Source organism: Vicugna pacos, chromosome 9 (genome assembly GCF_048564905.1).
Source record: "Vicugna pacos chromosome 9, VicPac4, whole genome shotgun sequence".
Taxonomy (NCBI): Eukaryota; Metazoa; Chordata; class Mammalia; order Artiodactyla; family Camelidae; genus Vicugna; species Vicugna pacos.
The window spans coordinates 9279230-9300098 of NC_132995.1; the positions used below are offsets into that span (position 1 = coordinate 9279230).

A 20869-nucleotide genomic window follows, 5' to 3' on the forward strand; every position below is an offset into this window, starting at 1 on the left:
TCACAATAGGCCCAACCAGCCGGCTACCATATCCGGCAAGAACGCCTTAGCCACGCCTCTCGGGAGCCGCTTCCGGCCAAGAAAGGACCAACCAGGCCACCGTACTCCTCCTCTCTTTGCTGGCCCTTGTTTACACCTAGTAGACACGCTGCGTGCCCCGGACTCCCGGAGCTTTCTTGGCCAACGCGCTTCCCACAGTCTCTATTCTTTCTGCCCTCTCAATAAACCCGCTGCTTCCAGTTATATGAGCATTCTGGGTCATCCTGTCCTCTTCGCCCCGCCGATTCTGAGTCCTTTCTGTTCCAAGTTGCTTGAGTCTTCCCGGCCACTGTAGCGCTTCAAGATGCTCCGCTGGAACCACTCCCCACCTGCGTTAAAGGAACCTTCCTGGCTTCCGTACGCAAGCTCGGAGAGCAGGGCCCTCGGTCAAGGGCCTCGTTTTCTGACCCCTCTTCTTACCTCAGCCGTTTCCTCCGACAGGTGTCCCTAGGTTATAATCCTGTGCGTTTAGTTACTCTTTCAGCGTCCTCACGCCACCACACTTCCAAATTGGACCCTGTCAGCCCCTCCCTAAGCCTTCAGGGCTTAGTTTAATGCGCATGCGCGTTGCCTTAGTGGTCTTTTGCTTTCTAGATAGCTTCGCAGCTGTGGGCTCAGCTTCAAGGGCTCTAGAAAGAAGCTCCAGTCTTTTTCATTAGCTATTTTTCTACAGCTCCAGCCTGGACACGTGTTGAGGGATCCTTGGCCCGGGGAGGAAGTGAAAGAGGCCCAGAGAGAAGACTCAGCGGCTGTTAAACCTTCACCAATGAATTGAGTGAAAGTCTGAACTGGGTTTAAATCCTGGTTGTGCTACTCATCGGCGAAATGATCACGGACAAAGGATCTTCATTTCTTTGGCCCTCATTTTCTTCCTCTTGTATAAACTAGACATTACAGTGGTACCCGCTGTCCTCCCTCTTTGCCCTGCCGTGTTCTTGAGAAGACCCAGTGAGATAGGAATGTAAAGCACCTGGCCCTGGGCCTCCTGCTTAGTAAGTGATCAACATCATGTGCTGTTTTCATGAGCTTTACATATTACCTGGAAAGGAGAGCAGGCTTTGCATTGGGATAGTCTCATTATTTATTTATCATTTGCTATCTACATCCTTTACTTTCCTTGAGGTCTCAGCTCAATAGTATTACCGCGTTTTCCAGGAAGCCCTCCCGGGTCTCCAGGCTGGGCGGGGCACCATATCGCAGTCCTTCTGGATCCTTGAACTTCCCCACCCCATCCCTGCCCACTTTGTGTCATTACTGACCCAGATGGGTGTGTCTTGGTTATGGGCACTGCTTTGTCTCAGGGCGTGATTGCTGAGTGAAAGGATGAAACTCTGAGTGGAGAAGATGAATGACCTTTCCCCTGAGGACCGACACAAGGACAAGAAGGAATCTTAGAAAACTTCTTGCCAGATCCCCTTCACTTACAGACAACAGTGATAGTAATAACAATTCTGTGAAGTTGTAGGCCCAGTCTTCAAGTCTAGAGATGAAATGAACATACTGATTAAATCTCCCAGAAGACGGGCAGATTGAGATTTTGTGGGCCTCTTTTTAAAAAGTACAAAATTACATGTACAGATTTAAATAGAGAACCACAGAAAGCCCAGGCAAGTGAGAGGCTTTGAAACTTAATCTCCAGTTTGACTGTTACCCCATCTCTGCTCTCAGCTCTAGGTACAAAATGCCCCAGTGTCCTCCCTCATATACTTCAGAGTCCTGATCTGTTGGAGCATGAGAGGCTCTTAGACTGTGACCTCAGACTAGGCCCTTATAAAGCCCTCCCCCAAGTCTGTTGAATGACCAAATAAATTCTTCCATTCCTATTGATAAGCGAATCACAGGCCAGGCCCAGTTTGCGCTCCACTAGGGGACGCCCAATACTAACCAGAGGCTGCGATTTCAGGTTCTAAGGGAGTAGGAGGCTGGGGACCTGAACTTTCGGGTCCTGAGGACAATGGATTGGGGGTCCTGAATTCTGGGATTGGAAGAGTCTGGGGCCTGGACTCCTGGAGTCCTGAAGGGAGTGGGACTGGGGTGGGGGCCTGAGACGGGAAGGAGGAGTCGGGGAAGGACACCAGGATTGGTTGGAAGCAGAACTGGCCTGGGCAGTGGTTTAGTTTGGCTAGAGTCTGTGGGAAACAAGTGGACAGAGCAGGGATTGTTCCTCCAGGATCCCCCCCTTGTTATCCCCCCCTGGGCTTGGCAGCCTCAGCTCTTCCCAGGCCCTGGGGACTTGGGGGCATTTCCCACAGCCCCTCCCCAAGGCCCCTGTTTTCTATTAGACTCACAGCTGCCCAGTCTCAGGACCTGGAAAAACTGCCCCAAGAGTGCTGACAGGCTGACCGGAATTTAATGCCAAGCTGATTAGTATAAATGCAGGCCCTGAATCCTCAGAGGCCAATAGCCCCACCCATAAGACTTGGGGGCCCAGGACCACCCTCTACTCCCTTCAGATCTAGAAGTCGGTACTCAGCCCCTCTACCTATGGGCCACAGCACTATCCTCTCTCAAACTGGAGATCCTCTGCTTACCTTTGTACATCCTATGCTTTTAGCCTGCTGTTTCCCACTGCCCAGATACCCTCTTCCAACCACTCAGACCAGGGAAGGGGGAGCCAAGTGAGTGCTCCCCACCCCTCCCCTTACTCTCCATCCACAACTGCATGGTGATGCATCCCCTGTGATCAGCCCAGCCCGGTCCCCTAGAGGGCCCTCCCTGTGCCTGAATCCACTACCTATCTGAAGTAGCCTCACCCAGGTCTTGAACGCCTCACTTCCTCTCCTTTTCTTCACTGCCTGCCTTGTTGTCGGAAGTTATCTTCTCCAGGGGTCGTCTTGGGCATCCTCCGCCTCCCTTCCGCCACAGCCTCTCTGTGGCCTCAGGATGGACCAGAGCTCCTGGCCTGAATAGGAGCTCAGGAAATGTTATTTTTATTGCTAGTAAGAAGAGAACGCTATTGGGATTTGCAGATACTAACTACTACATTTAAAATAGATAAACAACAAGATTCTACTGTATAGCACAGGGATTATTCAATATCTTGTAATAATCTATAATGATAAAGGATATGAAAAAGAATGTATCTGTATAACTGAATCACTATGCTGTACACCAGAAACTAACACAACATTGTAAGTCAACTATACTTTAATAGAAAATAAATTTTTTAAATATTTAAAAAAATAAGAGAACAGCTAAAAAAAACACACCATAGAGCTGTAATCAATAAAGCAGTATGTAATTGGGGTTAGGACCAAAACACTATCTTTTTGAGGGGCCACCTGAAGGCAGGACTGTCTGTCTTTTCCCTGTAAATCCATGTGGGACAAATGTATGGGAATTGTCACAGAGCACACCTTTTATAGGTCTGTCCTCTTGGGTCCCAGCCAACCTGGGCACTGCATTCCTATCCTCAGCAATGACTCGTGGGCACCGGTCTCCCCTCAGCCACAGGACCATTGGACACCTCTCTACGATGGCATATTTAAAATGTCAGCCCAGGACCCAGACACTGCCAGAGGCCACTGCAGATTAGCTGTGTCTATTTGTCATTTTACAAATGAGAAAGCTAGACCTTAGTGAAGCAAAGTCTCTAATTATTGTTGTTACGATTATTCATTATTTTTAGTCACCTCTTTATTCCCACTGACCATATACATATATATACATAGAACAGGGATTCAATAAATGTTGGCTGAATGGAATCAGTCCCTCCATCTTAGCTCCTGAGGTCTCAGAAAAGCAAGCACGTGGAAAAGAATAAACTTAGCTTTTTTTTTTCTTTTTATTGATAAGAAGTCAAGCTAGAGTTGGGAGCAGGATGCTCAGAGCTTCTAGGAAGTATGAGGGTAGATCAGGGGAGCCCAGGGGTGGCAGGGGTCTGGATTTGCCCTGCCCCACTATTGGGGGCCCAGCTGTTACTGGTCTCCCTTCAGCAGAGAAAAGAGCTGGTCAGTAAAAATCCCTGCGTAGGTGGTCACAGCTGCCGTGCTTTTGTTGTACATGTCCCTGAGGAGAAAGGACAGAGATGCTGAGGGAGGAGGGGCTGGGGGTGTGGACTCCTAGGCCTGAGGGAGGAGGAGGGGCCTGGGAACCAGAATCATGTGTCCTGTGGGGAAAAGCAACTGGAACCCAAATTCCTGTATCCCTAGGCTGGGATCTCAGAACCCCATGTTCCAGTGGGGCCAGGGGCTAGGAGCTGAGATACCTGGTCCTTGAGAGAGTATAGATGTGAACCTGAACTTCTGAGTCTGAGGGAGAAGGGGCCGGGGGCTGGGACTCCGGGTTCCTGGGGTGAGAGTGGGAGGCAGGTGATACCTGATTTTCTCATCCATGGTGGGCAGGTATGTCTTCTGGTACAGGTCCTGGGCAGCTGCCTTGGCCGTATCCCAGTAACTGAAGAGTGATTCCTGCATCCGGGTGAGCAGGCCAGGGCTGTCAGCCTCATCTTCCTGGGCCATAGCGACCCCCTGGACCTCTGCAAGAGGAAAGTGTGTTTAGGGTGCTGACGGGTCTCCAGCAATGGGAGAACGAGGTGGAGAAGAAAAGGAATGGGCAGGCACAGGGCCAGACAAGACTGGGCTGGGAAGATGATTGGGGCTCATCCTCCTCCTCACATCCTCTCCTCCCCTCCTGACCATACTCACTGAATCCCAACACCAGGAGGATGAGAAACAGGGCTAGGAAGTATCGGGTACCCATGGCGTCAGGAGACCTGGAACATTAAAGCAGGCATGAGGCAGGGCCGCTGGAACATGTATTCCAGGGAACATGCACTCAGGGATCCAGGCCTGGGAACCCCCTCTCTCCACCTGAATCAAGTTCCTTATGACTTAACTTGGGCCTCACTTCCTAACATTCTATGATGCTACTCCTGATTTTAACATCTTAATTCTAACACTCATTCATTCAAGAATTTCTTCAGCACCTACTATGCACCAAGCACAGTTCTGGGCCCAGCCATGAACACAGCATTGGCCCTCCCCTTAAGAAGCCGACATGCGAAGGGAAGGGTATAGCTCAGTGGTAGAGCGTGTGCTTAGCATGCCTGAAGTCCTGGGTTCAATCTACATCATCTCCATTAAAAAAAAAAAAAAGAAGACACCGACATAAGAGAGAAATGCAATTAACAAATATTAAGTGAGTGAAGTAAAGAGCCTGTCACACCCCTCTGGAGGGAGGAGGGTGTGTTTTGTATCTTGAAAAAGCCTCAGCAGGGGGTAACAGTGATGCTAAGACCCAATCCAATCGGTACAGGGGCACATGCCACGGACTTGATTAAGAACCGCCACTTGAATGACAGTATTTCCTCTGTGCTGGGCCCTGTTTTAGCGCGTTCGATCACTTTGTCGTGATCCCAACCGCATAAGGGAGGCGCTGTCAGTGACAACAGTGCTCAGATCACCATATTACCATCCACATTTTGGAGATAAGGAGACTGTAGCAAGGAGGTTGAGATCTGACCCAGGAGGGGGATTGGCACAGGTAAACATTCTACGATTCTACATCCCATGATTCCAATACTGGAATCTAACATCTTGACTCTCGTGGTTTCTGATTTAACAGTCTTGGCCCCCTCCCTGCTGCCCCCTGCCCCACATTTCCATCCCTCTCTTACCGGACTCTGGCAGGCTGTCCGCACCAGCTCCACACGGACAGAGAAAGCCTTTATAGCTCTTGAGCTCTTTATAGCTCTGTCCTCCAGAGCCACCCCCCCACAACCTCGAGGCCTTGGCCAAAGTCCTGGCCAACAGAACGGCTGGGGGGGTGGCATGGGGGCAGAGGACAGTGACATTCCTGAGGTCAAGCCACAGGGAGCCCCTACTTGGAAAATTCACCGCTGAGGGAGACAGGCTGAGTAGGGAGCTGTGGCGAGATTGGGGTACTGGGTGCCCACCAGGAATGAGGTCTGGGTGTCTCCATCCTGTGGGAAGTGAGGGCAGAGCTCTGAAGGAGGAGCTGCTGTGGGGAGCTGCCTGCTCTCCAGTTCTTCACCCTCCATCCCAAACTGAGAAGCCTGAAGTCCCTGCCCCCCAAACAAGCCTGAGGGGTCATCCCCCGCAACCCCGACTCCTTCCCCCAATCCCCCAACCCCTACTGTGGTTCCCTGCCACATGTTACTTCCTCTATTCCTTAATCTTTGAGGGTGGATGGGGTGAAATTATCTCTGGCCGAGTTGGGGAGGGACTGGGACAGGGACACAGAGAATTTCTTTATTGCTGAGGCTGTGAACACTTTAATCTTGGTCGCCTTTCTCGCAGAACAGCTGGGGACACAGGTTGTGAGCCTTGTTCAGGAGGCTGTCCTTGGAGCTGTGGAGCCAGGCCTGGGTGCGGGAAGCCAAGTCTTTCAGGTGGTCTTCAAAGTAAGTCTGCAGAAAGCCCTGGAAGGCCCCGAGGCCCCTGTCAGGGAGGAGACATCACAGTTGAGACCTCCAGCCACCTCCCCAAGACTTCTGCCCCATTCACGTCTTCCTCCCTCTGATTCAGGAGTCCCTGCTCTCAGCCCTTACCCTCTAGCCCTCCCCAACCCCACCCCCTCCTGCTCCCTGGAGTTCGTCTGCTCCTCCTCCCTCAGACCCTGGAGCCCAGGCCCCCAGCCCCTCCTCCTCCCTCAGACCCAGATCCCCAGCCCCTCCTCTGTCAGACCCAGGAGTCCAGCCCCCAAGCCTCCTTTTGCACACACTCACCAGAACCACGGCCACCTCTCTCTGGGTCTGGTCACCAGCAGCTCCATCCACTCCTTCACCTTGCCGGGAACCAGGCTCCAGGAACTACTCGAGGTCTCTGGTGGGGGGCTTGGGGATGCCCCAGTCGCTTCTTGCTGGCCTACTGGATGGGACCAGAGGGCAGTGTGGGACAGCTGGGCCCCAGCACCCTCCCACCTGCCTTTCCCTCTATGCTCACTGTCACTGACACTCCTGTGGTCCCTTGCCAGTCCTCTCACCGCTTTATATGTCCCTCTGACCACTAGCCCCGCTTCTGCTATCGGTCATCACCTTTCAGCCTCTGTGCCCGAGACCCTGGCCCCGTCCCCTCCTTGTCTGCCTGTGATGTTCTGAGTCTGTACCATCGCCTCTCTGCCCCTTCGCCCCCTCCTGATGCCTCCCTCACTGCCTGATCTTGCTGCCCGCTCAGCTCTCCTGTGACCCCTACGTGGTCTGAGCTACCACTGCAGGCAGTGAGGGAGAGCACAGGAGGACTTCCTGCCCGCAGGGATGGATGTGAACAAGGCCATGTGCCGGGCTGCTGGGCCAGGGGTTCTGCCAGGAATCGCACACACCTGTCTGTCCAGCACTCAAGCACCCGGGCAAAGCCTCACCCACAGAGACCAGCCATCACAGGGGTGCATGTGTACACACATGTACAGAGGCATCCATGTGATCTCTGGTGTACCCTCAGCTAATGACTTAACCTCTTCAAGACTCAGTTTCCCCTTCTATACGATGGGTTGATAGGACCTACCTCATAGAGTTATTGTGAGTGTTCAGAGTTACCAATTATAAGGCACTTGGGCTGGTTTCATGCATGTCATAGGCACTATATAAGTGTTAACATTTTATTTTTATTTAATTTTTTTAAGTGGAGGTACTGGGGATTGAACCCAGGACCTCGTGCCTGCTAAGCATGCACTCTACCCCTGAGCTGTACCCTACATTTTAAACTTATGTGCAGAACCCAGACATGCTCACATCCCAATACACACAGACACCCTTCCATGTTTCCAGACCCTAAAATCTTTTGCATAAATACCCCATAAAGACTCACATGTGCACACACGGATACACATGCATGTTCATGGACACACACGTTTCCCACAACTGCATTCTCTTCCGCTCACACGCACAAGTGCATGTTCATGACCCCCAGCATCTGAACTGACCCTGCAAGTGTACCCTTTTCACACACTGTCTCCCATGACACCCACTCCCAGACGCATCTGTTGCTATGCGGTCCCCACAACCGCTGACTGGCTCCTCACCCACAACACAGGCCAGGACCAGAATGCAGAAGCAGAGGGGGTGCTGGGCCCAGAGAACGACATTTCTGGGGGCTCTGTCCCTCTGTCCCTCTGTGCTCAGCACTCCAGGTTGGGGGAGGGGGCAGCTGCACTGAGCAGAGCCCTCCCCTGGCCACCTCCGCCCGCCCCTTGGCAGGGACATCAAAGAGAGGGGGGCCCAGGTGACAGTGACAGTCAGAGGCCATGCTCTCCCCTGCTGGTCTCCTTCCTTCCTCCTTCCTACTCTCCCAGCACCCTAACCTGACTGGGGAAGGCAGGAGGCTCTTTGGCCTTCTGGGCTGAGCTGGATTCAAATCCTGATCCCACTTCATGTGACAGCCTTGCTTTTAGGCCTCAGCTTCCTCCTCTGTAAAATGGGCCCACAATCCATATTTTTTTTTTTTTAGGACGTTAATTGAATGATGTGATTACAAAGGAAGTTCTCAACGTGGACCCAGGTAATTTAGGTGCTCGAAGATCGCAGCTTTTTGTTATTGTTTCTTCTGTCTCTAAGATCCCTTGGCCACTGGGCTACAGGTCCACACATGTCTTCACCACGTGACCTGGGCAAAAAGACTCTTTTATCTGGGCTCAGTGTTTTCATTTGTAAAATGGGGCTGGTAACAAGCGTAACGGAGTTCACGTGAAGGCTGGGTGACACCCTGTGAAGGAAAGCTCCAGGCCCACATAGTAGGAGGTTGCCAACATCAGGGTCAGGCCAACTACCAGACAGAATAAAAATGAGTCTTTTTCTCCTAGAGGACCCAGCCATAAGCCAGGGTGCACAGTTTAGCCAGGGGACCATGGGCCAGATTCCTTGGTCTCAGGTTACAAGATAAAACACACGCAGTGACATTTGAATTTCTAAGTAATGAGTATTTTTTAGTATAAATATGTCCCATGCAATATTTGGGAATTACACTAAAAATTATTTCTTGTGTATCTGAAATCCCGCCAGGCATCCTGTCTTTTCAGGTGGTGAATCTGACAACCCCTCCTTGGCCACAACCTGGGCGACCGTACAGAATGGACCCAGAGGCTTCCAGCAGAATGCTGTCCATTCTAGTGGCCCCAGCGTGGGCTCTGGCATACAGTAGGTGCTCAATGAATGTTTCCTGGAGTTCCTCACTGACAATAATCAGCAAAATAAAACCTCCAGGAGTTTCTGTTTGGAATGATGAAAACGTTCCAGAAATGGGTAGTGATGATGGTTGCACGAGATTGTGAATGTACTTAATGCCAGTGAACCTTACACCTAAAAATGGTTAAAATGAGGGGGGAGGGTATAGTTCATTGGTAGAGTGCGTGTTTAGCATACACAAGGTCCTAGATTCCATCCCCAGTACCTCCTCCAAATTTAAATAAATAAATAAACCTAATTACCTTCCTCCCCACCAAAAAATAAATAAATAAATAAATAAATTTTAAAAATTAAAAAATGGTAAACTTTATGTTATGTATTTTACCATAATAAAAAAGAAAAAAGAAAAAACCCCACCTTGCATGGTGTTATGAGAAGCAGCGTGGTGTTGGGTTCAGAGTCTGGCTCTACCTCCTTCCTACTGTGTGACCTGGTACCCCTTGCTTAATGTCTCTGGGCCTGTTTCTCCATCCAGGAACCAGAGACATGGACTAGGTACCTACCCAGGAGAGTAAAGCAGATCGTATGTAAAGCACGCAGTGAGCCACACCAGACACGGTGCGAAGCCCCTCTGTCAACCCCAGCTGCTGTTTATAAAGCCTGTGTTCCCTGAGCTCTCACCATGCATCAGGCTCCCCGGCAGGGCCTTAGTGCATTAACTCATTGAATTAACTTGCTCCAGCCCTATGAAGTGGGCATCTTTTTCATTCTCATTTTACAGATGAAGAAACTGAGGCTGTAGGCGGTGGGGCTTCCCAGCCAGCAAGTGGTGAATTTGAATCCAGCTTTTTCACACTACAGCCAAGCCAGGACAACCGCCCTCACCTCCCGACTGGATCCTACAGGGTAAGAGAGAGGCTGAAGCAGGGCCGGGGTTGGAGGAGGTGGGGGGAAGAGGAGGGAAGGTCACTGACCCTGCCCCAGCTCCAAGGTCAGCATGAGCTGTTTGCTGTTTGCAATGTTTGCTCATCTCTGTTATCCAGGGCAGGAACAGGCTGAAGGTCGTTCAGGATGGACCTCAGAGGCAGCTCAAAAACAACTCCAGGTGGTGGGTGGGGGCAGAGAGGTCACAAGGAGGGGGTTGGGGGTGGGAGCAGTGGGGTCTGAGACCCTAGCGTGTGTGTCTGGAGCCAGAGAGCATCTCTGAGCCCACATATCTGTGTCTGCAAGATCATCAGACTCCCAAATCAATCTTTCTTTTCACACCAGGGTCCCTGTCCCAGTCCAGACCCCATCCCCTCTCCCCTGAGTCCCTGTACCCACCTCCCTTCTGGCATCCCTCACCACTCCCCTCCCTGGCTGCTTTGGGTTGTCAGGGAAGTCTGGGGTGGAAGAGAGGTTGGAATGTCCCCTTCTTCATCTCTTCTTTCTGCCTTTGTCTGTAAGATTTCCATTCATTCATTTTTTTTATATTGAGATTTGCACATACCATAATAGTCACCCTTTTAAGATGCACAATTCAATGATTTTTGATCTATTTGCTAAGTTTTTAGCCATCACCATTATCTAATTCCAGAACATTTCATCATCCCAAAAGGAAACCCCATACCCCCTGGCACTTACTCCCAGCCCCTTCTCCACAGCAAGACAACCACTAATCTGCTTTCTGTCTCCCAGTTCTGGACATTGCTTGTGAATAGAATCGTATAATATACGGTCATTTGTGACTGGCTTCTTTCACTTCATTTTTATGGTTCATCTATGCTGTAGCATGTGTCTGTGCTCTGTTCCTTTTTATGGCTGAAAAATATTCCACTGTGTGTGTGTGTATATATACATGGTCACACATACACTATGGATTTATCTATCCATTCATCAATTGATGGGTATTTTGAGGGGGCTATCTTCCACTTTTTTTTTAGTTTTTTTGGTGGGGTAATTAGGCTTATTTATTTATTTATTTAATGGAGGCACTGGGGATTGAACCCAGGACCTCATGCACACTGAGCATGCACTCTACCGCTGAGCTATGTCCTCCCCCAAGTTTCTTATGAGGATTCTTTTAAGATGATGAAGTTCAAAGTCCTCAACACAGAGCAAGTAGACAATACTCAATCCATTTGTGTCCTTGCTGCCCTTCCCCAAAGGCACAGCCCCCACCCTGTCAGATAGCCCTGGCCACGCAGCAAAGAAGCACTCAGAATTCTCTCTACAATTTTTATTGTTTGGTGGGCGGGGGTGATATGGCACTTCATGGAGTCATCCATCCAGAGTCCATGGTGTGCGAAACTTTAGAGAGCCCTCCCAGAGCACAGACCCAGAGGAGAGAGGTGGACCTCCTGGTGCTCAGGAGGTTCTTTTTTTCTGAAATACCTGCTAGACATGGAGGATGATTTTCAAAAACCAGTTTCTATAGAGAAAAGTGGAGCAGGGATGACTGTGTTTTGCCTCTTTGCAGGATGCCCAAATCCTCCCCTATACCTGACTGCCTGATTATCTCCTTCCCCCAAGAAAACAGCAGGGTGGACCCTGTCTGTGGGATTAGGAGGAGCCCTAGGCTGGGTGCCCCCAACTTCTGTGCCTATTTCCCAGATGAGCACCTTGAAGTCACAACACCTCACCCTGGCCTGGCTTTCAAGGCTTGCCATCTCTTGCTACCAAGCCTGCTCTCACCCTAGCTGTCCCCTACTTCCTCAAGGGCAATTTCCAGTCTCCCAGTCCTTGACTGGGTTGTTTCCTTGCCTGGAATGCCTCCCTCTCCTTTAGGTACTTTATGTACTCCTGCGTCAGGGCCTTTGCACTCACCCTCCCAGGAAACAAGCTGCCCTTGGCCTGGCTGGATTTTCCTAATCATTAAGATCTGGATTGAAAGTGTCTCCTTTTCCAAGATCCAGTCACCAAGTCTGCAAAAGCCCCTACTCCATCCTGCCTTGTTTACACCTGCCCTGTTTATTGTCCTCTCAGTATTTGGATCTAGCTGGACTAATTTCTTGAAAATATACGGGTTTATAGTGTGTTCTCTCCTCCTTCCTCTCTCCCCTGCAGAATGTCAGCTCCCCATGAGCTGGGACTTTATCCTGTTCATTTCTGTCATTCCCCACCTTGGAACAGTTCCTGGCAGTTAGTGGATGCTCCATAATATTCAGTCATGAATGATCCTCTAACTCAACAGCTAACTTCCAGTTGAATGTATTGAGTATTTACCAGATGTCAGGCACTACGAAGTTCCTCTAGTTTATTTCCCCTCAGAGCACCTATTTTGCAGATGAGAAAACTGAGGCACATGATCACACAGGGAGCAGTGGGTCTTTGCCAGCCTGAGGACACAGGTCTGCCTGTGGACCGTGACTCCCATGCTTGGGTTTTTCACCACCACCCAGGACCATCTCTACACTGTGTCTGAATGGGAGTCAGGGAACCTGTCCCCCATGTCTGAGCACCCTGAGATCTAAGGACCAGCCGTGTGACCTCAGGGACTTTGTCAGCCTCTCCTGACTTTAGTTATCCCAATGTGTAAGTCCATACACCCCAGCCTTCCCTTACCCTGGAGAGGGTCCTTATGTAGCCTTCAGAGGAACTTTGCTATTTTTGATGGTGCCAACGACACCCTGAGTCATCTCGTGGGGTTTTCCAAACTTTGCCAACTTTCTGAGGATCGGGATGTGGTCCAATAAGCTGATGAGGCCTGGGCAGGGGCTAGGCCTGCCCAGAAAAGGGACACGGGTACAAAACCTTCAGTATTGGGAGCCCTTGGGATGAGATTCTGGGGATGGGAAAGGAGACCTTTGAATGTGATTCTTGGGGGTCATGGTGTTAGAATGCAGGAGACGGTACTGGAGGCACCAGATGGGGCTTGAAAGATGCTGAGAATTGCCTTACTCAGCACTGGACCAGTTCCCCAGCCCTTTCCAGGAGGTAAAAGCAAGACAGCCAATCCCAGAGGGCTAGAATGGACACGTCATTGGTTACTAGGGCTCCCCTGGGCAGACTGACACACACTGGACCTGGCTTTAGAGAACTCTGAGACATGACTGGGAGGGTGGAAGTGAGGGCGACTGGTGGACTTTGTGGGAACCAGGGTACAGAAGGGACCCCAGAGTTCTCAAGGGTCCTCTAAGCCTGCATCTCAGGCCCAAGGTAGCCTCACCTTCCCAAATCTCAAACTCTCAGTCTCCCATCCCATTTTCACCTTTCAAAACCATGCAGAGAGCCACCAGCAGGACCGGGAGTGACAGAATTAGCCTTAGGTTGGGATGGGGCCAGAGCAGCACTCTCCGATTTCCTTCTGGGCTCTGAGGACAGCACAGGTGACAGGACCTAGCCTGGCCCGGGGCCTTTTTGATGGCGGGGGGAGTCAGGTAAGGTCAGTCTTCCTCCCCTTAAGCCTCACCTGCCTCCCTGTACCCACCTACCTCCTCCTCCCCACCCCTCCCTGGTGGCTGTGGGGATCAGGTGGGACATAGGCCTGAAGACTTAGGCCAAAAGCATCTTGATGTACAGCACCTGCACCTCCAAATTTCCCTGACTGTTGGGGACCTCAGGCTGCCATGGTGTCTTCCCCATTCAGGGGACAGCCTTCTCCCTCTCCCTGTGGCCATGATCCCTTAGAGGGCTCTCCTGCTTAAGACCCTTCTCCAGCCTCAGGGGGTCTCTCAGTAAGTCTCTCAGTAACTGAGTAACTAATTCACACTGTGTCCCCAGGCCACCTCTATCATCCCCTCCCCCTTCTTAACAGGCCCCTTCAGCTCAAATAACTTTTTTTTTAATGGAGCTACTGAGGATAAAACCCAGGACCTTGTGCATGCTAAGCATGTGCTCTACCACTGAGCTATTACCTGCCTGCCTCAAATAACTCATACTCCAGGACTCTGGGGTCATACAGTCTGCCTCCACACATTTACCTATCTCACGGCCACCTCCAGTCACTTTCAGACTAGCCGTTCTATTCCCCCATCTTTCTGCATCTGGAAGACTCTTAGGCCTCCCTGGATGCTCTCTGGGGTCTTAATTTCACAGCCCCCAATCTCCCTTTTGGAGAGGGTCTCTTCAACTTGTCAAAAGTGCATGGAGGGAGGGTAGAGCTCAGTGACAGAGCGCATGTTTAGCATGCATGAGGTCCTGGGTTCAATCCCCAGTACCTCCATTAAAATAATTAACAAACAAACAAACAAGTAAATCTAATTACCACCCCCTCCCCCCTAAAAGTACAAAACCTCAGGTGCAAGGTTCACAATGTGCACCCTTCTGTCCATTCCACCAGCAGCCCCTTTCTCTCTGCTCCCCAACTCTCCAAGCCTCCAGGTTCCCTGGAAACACTCCATCTGCTTTTATTCACCCACTGGGCCCCTCCTAACACCATGCACCCGCCCCTTTTCCCTTCCACCAGATCAAGCCCCCAGGGCTGCCATCCAATGCCTGCTCCCATCCTCTCAGCTGCCTTTGACTGCTAGTGATCCCTGGCAGCTGGGAGAGGGTGGCCCTGGCCCCAGACTCTAGGTTGGCTGGCCTAGTGCCCCAACAACCACGTGTCTGTCTTGGGCTGAGGGGGGTGGTTGTGAGAAGGAAGCACAGACACTACCTTGGCAGGATTGCAACAGCCTTTTGGCCAGCTCAGTGCTTCCAGCCCGTCAGCCCCCAGCAGCCTTCCCAGACACCGGCTTCCTCCTCCGTGAGCCCAGTGCTTCCCACACAACCCCCTAGATGTCTGCTTTCCCCCTCTCCACCCTCAGAACAGAATGACAACTTTGCTTTGCTGATCTGGTCCTCCACTCAGCTACAGGAGTTTCTGTTTACAGATGGGGCAACAGAGGTGCAGATTAGAACATTCGATGGCTCAGTGAGAGGTTAAGTGTCCTCTCCTTCCTTCTCCCTCATCTTCTCCCTCCCTTTCTTAGACTTTAGGCTGTCTCTCTGAATCCCTTTGGAGTCAGCCTTCACCCCACAGCACCCTCTGCCAGCCTCTGTTCATACAGAATTCAAGATTCAGCTCTTCCAGTGGGAGAGATGGTGGACGTCTCCGCCCCCATGGACATCTGGGGAAGCAGGCTCAGAGGGCTCAGCCCTCGCTCCTGGGCACACAGTGAGTCAGCAGAAGCCCAGGTGGGACTAGGCCCCTGCCTCTGAGCCCACAGATACTTCCCCTCCTCACTCAGCCCCAAGGGTGACTCATCTGGTGGAGCAGGGGGAGGGAGTCTGATTCCACAAGGGCAAGCAAAGCAGTGCCAGGGAAAGCTGGAAGGGCAGAGTGCTGGAACCAAAGCAGGCAGAGGCAGCCCTGCAGACACAAGTTCCGGCCTGTCCCTGGTGGAGGGAACCCCGCTCCCCTCCTCTGAGAACCAAGGGGGAGGGCATGGGAGGGGAGAGCACAGGTATCTCCAGGCTCCAGCCAGGCTTCTCTGAATGTCAACTCCCTACCACATGGCCCCGCCCTGAACACCAACGGCCCAGCTGCAGACCCTCACAGGGCATGCCTCCCTCCCTGGCCTGCTCCCAGCACCCAGCAGGCTTGTCAGTGTCGACCAGAGGCCAATGACCCAGCTCGAGGAGCAGAGGAATGAGAATGAGGGTGGGGGACTAGAAAGCAGAGCTCAGAGTGAAGGGACTCACTAATCCAGAGGGAGGGAGACAGGCCCAGGGCCCACATGCCACAAGATGGTGGCTGAGGGCAAACCCAGACAAAGAAGGGAAAAAGAAACAAACAAAACCACCAAGCATGGCCAGGGGCAAGAGAAACCAGTGGAGGGAGAGATAAAAGACAGAGATGGAAGAAAAGAGGAAGCCAGAAAATGAAGCCTCTCGGGGAGAGCAGGACTGAGACCAAGGCCAGGAGAGGGAAGGAGACCAAGAATCAGATAAGAGAGGGAGAAAGGGGGTGGGGAAGCGGCAATAAAAACAGTTTAATGATAATGGTGGTGGTCTCAGGTCTTTTGAGTCATGAGGCAATGAAGCCGGTATGGTGAAGCTGGGCAAACGGAGGCTCACAGAGCTTGCTTTTTTGGCCCACAGTAGTCAGGGGCAACCGCGGGATTTAACCCACGGGTGGAATTCTTCCAGAGTCCTGTTTTGGAGGCAGAATGGCCAGAGAGGCCGGGAGGAGAACGAGTGGAGATGGAGAAAAAAGGGAAAGACTCAGAAAGGGACAGAAGGAAGTCAAGACAGTTAGAAAGAGACAAACAGACACACACAGGCCGAGGGAACAGGACAGCTGTGTGGCCAGAGTAGGGAAGGAAAGAGAAACAGGCGTGAGCTGTGAGAAATCACACAGGAACACCCAGCAGCTGCGGTGAAGCTTGATGAACTCTTTATTAAGCTAGGGCCCACCAGGAGGACAGCTGGGTCAGGGACAGGGCCTCCCGCAGGCTGGAGGGAGGCAGGGGGCACCTGGGCAGGAGTGGGGCGCCCCAGGCGGATGCCCGGGCACTCATTGATTCTTGCTGGCTGCAGGTGTGGGGGTGGTGCCCACGGCCAACTGTTGCACCTTCTCCACCAGCCCGGCCCACTGGCGCTGCAGGTCTTCCACCAGGGGCTGGAACCAGCCCTTGAGGCGGGCCTGGAAGGTCTCGGCCTGCAGGCGCATCTGGCTGGCCTGCTCCTCCACCTTCGCGCGCACCTCCTCCAACTGCTCGCGCATCTTGTCCAGGCGGTCCTGGGCCCGGGTGCCCACCGCCTCCAGCCGCCCACGCAGCTTCTGGCCCCAGGCCTCAGCGCGCTCCCGCAGTGGCTGGCTGCCCAGGGTGCTCGTGGTGGCGGTCCCCAGTCGGCCCTGCTCCACCAGGGGCCCGAGGCGCTCGCGGAGGGCGCTCACGCTGCGCTCGGCGCCCTCGACGGCCCCGGCCCGGTACACGGCCAGGCGTTTCTGCAGGTCCTCGGCGTCGCGGAGCAGCCGCTTCCGCAGCTTCCGCAGGTGGGAGGCCAGGCGGTTCCGCAGCTCGTCGGTGGTCTGGCCCAGCATGGCCTGCACCTCGTTGCGGTAATGCGCCAGGCGGCTGCGCAAGTCCTCCATGTCCGTGCCCAGCCGGGCCTGCGCCGCCTGCAGCTCCTTGGACAGGCGGGCCCGGGTTTCCTGGGCCACAGGGCTCAGCTGCTCCTCCAGCTCCGCCTTGTAGGCTTTCACCTCCTTCATGGTCTCCTCCATCAGCGCCCTGGGGGCCGAGAGGGCGGGAGCGTGGGCATGGAGAGAGAGAAATAGGGATCTTGGGCTAGAAGGATGGAGGACCAGGAGAGTAATATTCCAGAGACAGGAAGCGCCGAGAAACAGAATCGGAGAGAGGTGAAGCCAGGAGCTCAAAATGGAAAGAAAGCAAGAAATGAACAGAGACCCAGACCCCCAGGAATCGGCGCCGGGGGACAAAAAGAAACCCAGACCAGTAGAGGCTGAAGGTCCAGAAGGCACTGCCTGCCAGGAGGATCAGGGGCCAGGACAGGGACACTCACGTCAGTTCCTGGGTGATCTGGGTGCTGAGCAGCTCCTCCTGCACCTGGTCAGACAGCGTCTGCACCCAGCGCAGGTAATCCCAGAGACGACCCAGAGCCAGCTCCCAGGGCTGGCTGCCCTGCCATTCGGGCTGCTCCTGCCCCAGCTGCACGTCTGGCTCCGGCTCCACCTCCGCCCGGCATCCTGCACGGGAGCAAGTTCATGGCTGTCAGGGTCCTCTGCCCACTGCAGGCACACAGTACCTGGTACAGAGTAGGTGCTCAACCAGTGCTGGTGGGCTTCTTTAGAGAGCTGGTGAGCAGAGACGGGGGTGGAGGGACATCCAGCACATTTAATCACTTGACCAGCATTGATTGTCCTGTTCTCCATGCAGGGCCATGCTGGGGTGACGGAGAATAAAACTAATCACAGCTGACACTTACCTAGTGCTCACTACCTGACTGACAACGATGCATTAGAAACTGTTATAACTCCCATTTTAAGGATTGGGAAACTGTGGCTCAGAGTTAGTAAAACAGCTGCTCAGAGCCAGTGAATGTCAGAGAGGCCTCAGACCTGAGGAGATAGACCAGCAGAAGAGGGGACCCAGGGATGGAAGGAGGGCAAGGGGTGCAGCGGAGGATGGAAGGGGGCGGGGGCAGGGAACCAGAGCAAGCTCCGCCCTCATACCGGCCAGGAGCGTGACCACCAACGCAACCCACAGAGCCTTCATCTTCTGGCTTGAGATTGGCCAACCTAGGGGAGGGAGAAATTGTCACTCAGCGGCAGTGCGGGCTCCTCCCACCTAGAGCCCCGCCCCATCCGGTCACGGCCTTCAAAGCCTTGGACCCCAGCATCTGCATCAGCCTAATCCTATCACAAATGTTTACCAAGCGGCGCCTTCATTGTCTATTTAATTCCCTAATTGTCTTGTCCTATCTCCTCATCCCCAGGTCTGCCGCAGCCAAAATTCCAGGCCCTCTCCCAAAGTTCAAATTCCACTCACCCCGCCCTCCCCTCCATCCCGGAGTTCCATGGGAGCTCCACCTGGGCGTTCCAACCTCGCATTCCTCGTTGTGCCTTCACATTCTAACCTCCAACTTCACATCTATACACTGCCTTCCACATATTCGCTAATTTAATCCTCATTTAAAAGCCCTTCAACCGATGCTCTAGTAACCCGGCCACCATCCTGGTGGCCATCCTGTTACTCCCGATCCTCACCCTGTGCCTCCCATTAACAAGAGATATTAGGACGATGGGGGCACCCAGGAGGTGCTCAATAAATGACAATGACAATTTGTGGCTCTTGCAACGGCTCACTTAGTTTTTCCTACAGGTCCAGCTGCTCCCCCAACCACACCTTCCAGGCAATTCAGGATGCCCCTGCTGCCCACCCTTCTTCTAGGTCCAGTCCCGTCTCTGGCCTCATCCTGCTTCTGTCCTGGCCCAGGCGTAGGACGTTGGACGGTCACCTCCTCCCCCGCAGCCCAACTCTCACAGAAGCCCTGAACTGGGCTCTGTGTCCCCAACTCTGCTTCTCACCAGCTCCCGGGGAACGGTGTCCTTCGCGCCTCCTGGGCTGAGCAGGACTCAGGGATCCCAGATTCATCCAATTATAAGGCTCCTCCTGCCCCGCCCACTCTTCCAGAGCTGGGGCGAGCTGGGCCAGCCCCCGTCAGGTCACGAGGTGGGCTGTCCTCCCCCTTCAAACAAGGCAGGGAGGAGGAGAGAGGTGGGGCTTGGAAGCCCTATCATCCCCCCCACTCCCAGCCCCATGAATGGAGGTGACCTCTCACCCAGAAACTCAGGCGCCTTCCTCCATTCTGGTGGGTGGGTTGGGGGGGATGTTAGGGGGGCATGTGGAAGGGAAAGGCTTAGGCAGCTGCCCGGAACACCCATTCCCCACTCCTCTCTTTTCCAGCAGTTGGTTGAATAGAATTTGGGGGAAGGGCTGGGGGCGTGAGATCCTGGGTCATTGGAAGCAGGCGGCTGGGGTCTTGGATTTCTGGGTTGAGGCAGAAGGGAGATGGAGGCCCAGGCAGAAATGGGATGGGAGGTCGAGGTGGGGGGGTGCTTATAGCGCAAGTGGTAGAGCGCATGCGTAGCATGCACAGGGTCCTGGGTTCAATCCCCAGTACCGCCTCCAAAAAACAAAACAAAACAAAACAGATAAGCCTAATTACCTCCTCCAAAAAAAAAAAAAAAAAAAAAGAGAAAAGGGATGGGAGGTGTGGGGACAGTGTAGCATCTGCTAAAAGCCTAGGCTTTGAGTGAAACCCGGTTTTTAACCCTCACTCTCTGTGACTTTGGGCACACGTAAGTACCTCTCTGAGCCCTTTTCCCCATTTGTGAAATGAAAATCTAGCATTTTAACAGAGGCTTTGTGGATTCCAGGAGCCACCTGCATATTGTGCCATCCCCCAGGGCTTGGAGCATTCATGTTGACTCTGGAACCAAAATGTCCTGGCCTGAATCCAGGCGACTCTGCTGGTCGCCAGCTGTGTGACCATGAGCAAATGACAGCCTCTCTGAACGTCCAGTTTCTTGGTCCAGAAAACGGATAGTTGCCTTATTGTTTGGTGAATCATTTGGTATATGTCAAGTACTGAGAACCGTCACTGCTGTGGTGGGCCACAGTGTCACTGTCCGCTCCCCAGCAGCCGTTACATGCACCCCAGCTGTTTCGCAGATGAGTAACCCCTGATTTGGAATTGAGGTGGATAGTGAAGCCAGTAAGAAATGGAGGAGCTTGCTTCTGAGGGTGTGGGGACATTGGATACTGTGGCGTCTGAGGCTGGTCTCAGGAAGGGAGCCCCCGTGCCAGACAGGCAGGGCCTGTTTGCTTTGGCCTCAGAAGGCCCTGGCAGGGAATGGGTTGGGTGGCTTCTCTGAGCCGTGAGGGGTCATCACTGGTCAGTGGACTCCCTCCCCAGACAGTGCATGCCAGGGTTTCAGTTCCTCTGTCTGGAGTGGGGTCAGGGGTGTCAGCTTGCCTCCCTTGCTTCCAGCACCCCCTGTCCCCACCAGTGAATCAGACTCCAGCCCCCTCCCTCCCCACCAGGGGCCAGAAGCCCACGCCCTTTTCCCAAGGGTAGTAACTGATTCTGAAGCCCTTCCAGGTGCTTGAATACTTCATGAACCTTTTCAAAAGCTCTGATCTTCCTGTTAGTCTTCACACACCTTCATCCTTTGCCTTCTTTGGAACCTGGAAAAATCTTGGAGTCCCAGCCCTCTGCCCCCACCCCTGCACCCAGAGACAGCCTCATCCCTGTTGCTTTAGTTCTTAGGGACAAAGTCCTCTGCAGCCACGCTGGCCAGGCCAAGCTGAGGTGAGT

General features: G+C 53.0%; 3 protein-coding genes and 1 non-coding gene across 4 annotated transcripts; all 4 read right to left on the bottom strand.

The window, feature by feature from the left end:
- Positions 1-3804: 3804 nt before the first annotated feature.
- Positions 3805-5715, bottom strand: APOC2 (apolipoprotein C2). The gene is made up of 4 exons (XM_031681909.2): positions 5657-5715; positions 4686-4753; positions 4357-4516; positions 3805-4047 (listed from the first exon to the last, which is right to left on the bottom strand). Exons 2-4 carry the CDS (start codon positions 4738-4740, stop codon positions 3957-3959), a joined length of 306 nt encoding a protein of 101 aa, XP_031537769.1. The 5' UTR covers positions 4741-4753; positions 5657-5715; the 3' UTR covers positions 3805-3956.
- Positions 5716-6274: 559 nt separating this feature from the next.
- Positions 6275-8243, bottom strand: APOC4 (apolipoprotein C4). The gene is made up of 5 exons (XM_072966397.1): positions 8175-8243; positions 8020-8062; positions 7722-7724; positions 6728-6866; positions 6275-6440 (listed from the first exon to the last, which is right to left on the bottom strand). Exons 1-5 carry the CDS (start codon positions 8241-8243, stop codon positions 6275-6277), a joined length of 420 nt encoding a protein of 139 aa, XP_072822498.1.
- Positions 8244-11083: 2840 nt separating this feature from the next.
- TRNAT-AGU (transfer RNA threonine (anticodon AGU)) lies at positions 11084-11156 on the bottom strand. Its single transcript has one exon. It is a non-coding gene; the product is annotated as a tRNA-Thr (tRNA).
- A 5240-nt stretch (positions 11157-16396) lies between these two features.
- On the bottom strand, positions 16397-19177 carry APOE (apolipoprotein E). Its single transcript, XM_015243093.3, has 4 exons — positions 19077-19177; positions 18222-18287; positions 17552-17735; positions 16397-17259 (listed from the first exon to the last, which is right to left on the bottom strand). Exons 1-4 carry the CDS (start codon positions 19141-19143, stop codon positions 16539-16541), a joined length of 1038 nt encoding a protein of 345 aa, XP_015098579.2. The 5' UTR covers positions 19144-19177; the 3' UTR covers positions 16397-16538.
- Positions 19178-20869: the final 1692 nt, after the last annotated feature.